The 5153-nt window shown below is 40.5% G+C and overlaps 1 protein-coding gene across 1 annotated transcript in view; it reads left to right on the top strand.

Moving 5' to 3' along the window:
* Positions 1 to 3203: 3203 nt before the first annotated feature.
* Positions 3204 to 5153, top strand: part of TXNRD3 (thioredoxin reductase 3) — a 47691-nt gene continuing 45741 nt past the window's right edge. The window contains exon 1 of the mRNA XM_006911434.3: positions 3204 to 3622. Within this exon, the coding sequence (XP_006911496.1) occupies positions 3395 to 3622 (228 nt within the window). The 5' untranslated portion in view covers positions 3204 to 3394. The remainder of the gene's footprint in view (positions 3623 to 5153) is intronic.

Below are 5153 nucleotides of genomic sequence, written 5' to 3'. Positions count from 1 at the left end.
CCCTTGAATATTTTGTCTGTCATCTGCAGCAATTATGCATGTCTCATGTGTGTAAGGGGACATCACAAGCTGTGTACCTGGGTAGCTGTTGGAACCTCCAAAAGATGAACTGATGGTGCACGCTGAGTATCCTGTCCTGTGTATCCTTTTATAAAACTATCTAAACATAGTATTAGACCAAAGCTTATCATGGTTTGTGAATTTGATTGCCAATCTAAACCTGTGACAACCATTGGTGATACTGAAAGAACAAGTAAGAAATTGTAGATGAATGGGACACATCACAGAAGAATCGACCCACAATCAGACATTGGAAGAATTCACAAAAGTAGTTCTCTATAATTTCAAAAAAGCTAGAGAAAACATCTGTCTTTTTTTAAAAAAAAAAATGAGGGTAGAAAGCTCAAGAGAAAAACGTATAAAATTTCAAAGAAGAAATAATAAGCTCCCAGAAAGTGATCAGCTAATTAAAAGAAAGCAAGCAGAATCCATAATATAAATTACAAATAAAAATAAAGGTAATATAGAACACAAGCCACATTAAAAAACAGCAAATATATTCTACATACAAGTAGTTATATATAAAATAACACATATAGAACAAATGTGACTGAAAACACAGTTAGGGACATGGTTAATAAGCTAGAAGAAACAAAAGCAAAAGTTAGTAGAAAACAATAAGTTTACAACAACAATTATAGAGATAATAAATGTGAAAGCAAAAGAAACCTAACATATCATAATTTTCCAAACAAAGAAAAACAAATAAAATAGAAACGAGATCTAAAGATGTAATAGAAGAAAATTTCCTTATAAAGATATACCTGGATTTGCAGCTCAAAAGGTCACCAAGACATACCTTGGTGATTTCTCCAAATTTCAAGGATAAGTAAAAATTAGAATAGGCTTCTATATAGAAAAAAAAAGGACATATTATGTGGTAGTCTTCAAGATATGCCCACAAATTCTTTGATACAATTCAAGAGGTGGAGCTAAATTCTTTTCCCCTTGGGTCTGGGCTGGGCTTAGCGACTCATTTCTAGGTAAAACAATACAGCAGAAGTGATGGGATGTCACTTCTGAGGTTAGGTTATGAAAAGGTTATAAAAATGTGGCTTCCGGCTAAGTTGTGCATACACTCTCTCTCTCTTTTTAATCATTTGTTCTGAAGAAAGTCACTTGTCATTAGACACTCGAGAAACCTATAGAGAGGCTCAGGTGGAGAGGACTGAGTCCTTTCAACAATCATGTTAGTGGGCCTAGAAGCAGATTCTTCAGCCCCGGTCGATAGCTTCATTGCAGCCTCATACAGACCCTGAGCCAGAATCATGCAGCCAATCTGTTCCCAGATTTCTGGACCACAGAAACTGAGATAAAAGTATATGTTCTTTTCAGCCCAGTTTTCAGGTAATTTGTTCTGCAGCAATAGATAATTAACATGTGGTACAAGAAGGAAACTGTTGTTTTCAAAATTTTCTACATCCATATTCCATTCCAGAAGATAGGGAGCAAAATCCGAAAAGTTCAGAGGGAAAGAAAGCATGATCCAGGAATTTTAGGGCTAGCTGAGTTGTTCACATGTGTATGTAACAGACAGACATGCTCAAGAATGTAAAAACTCAGGGAAGACAACAACTGTGATAATTTTGGCAAAAAAATATTTGATATAATTCAAACCAAACAATGAAGAAGGGATTAAAATTCTAAAATACATGAATAAAGAAGACATGGCAAGAGTATTTGACTTCAAAACTACTAAAATAAGATTAAATTGTGAGAGGTTTAGATGGGATGCAGAATACAAATGTTATAAACTTGACAATGTGAAAATAATAATATAATTCGTAAAATTCATGAGTAAGAAGGAGAGAAGAAATTGTTGTAATTTCTTCATTTTTCTTACCAGAAGTAAAAATATACAGTTGAAAATTGAAATTTAAAAAAAATTAATTATCTCGATCTCATTATAATCATTTTTCTTTAAAGAGATCTTTAGAAACTAATATCTTCTCTGGAAAAAAATTTATGAATAAATAATTTCTACAGTTATACTTTAGCTTTGTTCTTCAAATTTAATTTACGTTTTACTTTGAAATTAGCATGACTATATGTTAGAAAAGTATCTCTCTTGATACTTGTATGTGTTTAAATGTTTACAGAGATAACTGGAATCATGGTCATGGTACATTAAAAATAACTTCTTTTACTGGGACGATTATTACCGTATATTTAGTTTTATCCTTTCTACTTTTATGTGTTGCTTGAGCTTTTCTGAAAGAAGAGTAATGAGCATATATACTTTTTGCTAAATTAATATTTATTTTTAAACAAACGAAGAGATAAATGAATTAAATGTATAGCATAAGGAATAGGAAAAAATGAAAAGTGAACTCCAAATATGACCAAAGGCACTAACAGGCGAAAGTTCCTCACCACAGTGATCTTCTCTATAGATTTCTTCCTGGGGAGGGGGAAATCTGGCTGAAGAAGTAGAAAACGTACAGACCCTAAGGCAAGAATGGGTTTGACAAATCTGAGGCACAAGGTGGCTGAAGGACAACAATCTAGAGGGAGCATGTCAGGAGATGACATATGAGGACTAGGCCATACGGGCTGGTCAGAGTTCCTCTCTTCATTGAGGTTTCAATTATTTGTTGCAGCGCAGGGGACTGTAAATCCCAGTGATCAAGTTCAGCCCTGAGATCCTGCACCTATCCACCCATCCAAATAATGGATTCCTGTCTGAAATAGATGCTTTCAGTGTCTCCTTGTTAGTGGTGCCTCCAGATTTCTACGTACTGGGTAGGGACTGAGAGGTAGCAACCTAGGAAACTCGTTTTGAAACAGCTTTGCGATAGGGAACATAGTATTTTTATTTAGTTTGTGGTAAATAAACTTTTAAAAACTAACCATTTTTCCTAAGGATGGCTTTATTTATTCACATTTTCCAGAAGAATTAAACATTCATCCTCATTGAAGAATATATATTTTTAAGGTAGCTTGAGGAGGCTGCTGGAGATTACAAGGCGTGGAGAGTCCTCCACAAGGAGCACCCCGGGGCGGTATCACGGAGACTGAATAGCCTGGGATGTACACATAAAACTGGGATAACGAGAGAACGCAGCTTTACACCCACCTCTTTGCGGAGGGTACTCATGCGCAGCTGCCCGGCACACGGCCTAGTTCGCATGCGCGGGGGCGGGGTGAGCGACGGTCCCGCGGATTTGTGGCGGATGCGGGCTGTGGGCGGTGTTTACGGTTCACTTTTCCGACCTCAGTCCCCGCGCCGCCGCCGCCCGCGTATCGGTCTCTGAGCAAGCTCGGCCCGGCCGGGAGTGACAGCGAGGCCCTGGCGCAGCCGCCACCACCACCGCCGCCGCCGTCGCGGGCGCAGATGTCGCCAGGGCCGGTGCAGGTGGGCGCTGTCTCCAACCGCCGTCCGGGCAGCGGCCGCAGCGCCCCCATGTCATCGCCGCCCGGGCGCCGGGCCCGCCTGTGGTCCTCCGGGACCAGCCGCTCGGCACCTGAGGCCCGCGAGGAGCTACGGCGCCGCCTCCTGGGCCTCATCGAGGGCAACCGAGTGATGATCTTTAGCAAGAGCTACTGCCCGCACAGCACGCGGGTAGGCGGGGCAGGCGCGGTCGGGGGCGAGGCCGCTGGGGGTGGCGGGATCTTACGGTGTCCCGGCTGGTCGTCCCTTCTGTACTTGGGACTTCGAGCTGCCCTTTCTGCTCCCAGCAGGCGGAGACTCGGAACCTTTTCCCTTGGGTGGTGACTCAAAGCCAGGGCTGGGTCTTTTTGCTCGGTCCCTTTGGCATCCATAGAGAGGTAGCCAGAGGGCCAGGCCTCCCGGAGCAACCGCCACCGCCTATACTCCGGCTGACTTGATTTGGGATCGCGGCCTGTGGGATTAATCGCTCATCCTCTCCCTCCTGGCTGTTGGCCTGATGCTGGCTTATTTATTAAGAGTTTTTCCGGAGGAATAAAAGATATATCTAAAAAGTTTAGGCCTCTTACGAGTAATGCGAGGAGAGGCCACGACTTGGGAGTAAACTAGAGCTGGAGTCATATCCCACTACCTGTGTCACTTTGACCAGTTAACAGCTCCGCAGAGCCCTGGTTTCCACATTTTGTAAAAATGAACTTAAGAACGGGTGTGAACATAGTATGCGATAGTGGATAATTTCAGCTATATTGCACACTACCTTAACTTTGAGCGATCTAACTGGGAATCCAGCATTTTTATGGGCAGATTTGTTCTGAATTTTAAAATAACCCACTTAGAGATGAACACTTGGAAGATAAACCCATCTATATTATAGGGACTTTCAGTATTTTTAACTGTACTTCACAGTATCAGAAAATTGAAATGAAATATGCAAAAGCATAAATTGTTGGATAGGTTCCTGGACTTATAGGCTATGTTCTTCAAATTTCTTTTCAGGTTTACATTGCCTTATATATTGTTTCATAAAACATGCATATCATGCACGTACATCTTAAAGAATAAAGAAACAAACTAGTACTCCAGAAACCATCTTGGATGTCTCTCTCTAATTATATTCTCCTCTCCCCTCAGAGTTAACCACTATCCAAAATTCCTTGCTTTTCTTTATGGTTTTACCAAATACATATGTATCCTTAAACAATATTTTGTTCCTGTTGGCCTGTTTTGGCACTTTATGCAAGTAGAATAATATGTATTTTCTTGCAACTTTTTTTCCTCAACGATTATATTTTATAAATTTGTGTATGTTAGTTTCTGCAGCTGTGCTTTGTTAATTTTCATTACAATAACATTCTCTAGCATGAATCATACCAGTTTATTGATTCTGTTGTTTCTAATATTTTGCTCTTAAAAGCAATACAGTTATGTCTATTCTTTCACGTATCCCTCAGTGCACACATATAAGATTTACTTTAGATGCCTTGAAGCTGAAGTCATGGAGGATGCATTATTTCTACCTTAACTAGGTGATGCCAAACTGTTTTTCCAAGAGGTTATGTCATGAGATTCTTGAACAGAGAGATGGGACACTGAGGCTATAAGCAGGAAGCAGCGTTTATTGATGCCGGCACTGGCTCAGCGGATTCTTATCCAAAGGCTGAGCCCTGATTGTAACATACTAGGCAGTTTTATATAGTCTTGTCAT

Source organism: Pteropus alecto, unplaced genomic scaffold (genome assembly GCF_000325575.1).
Source record: "Pteropus alecto unplaced genomic scaffold, ASM32557v1 scaffold124, whole genome shotgun sequence".
In the NCBI taxonomy this organism is placed as follows: Eukaryota; Metazoa; Chordata; class Mammalia; order Chiroptera; family Pteropodidae; genus Pteropus; species Pteropus alecto.
This window is presented reverse-complemented; position numbering and strand designations above follow the sequence as displayed.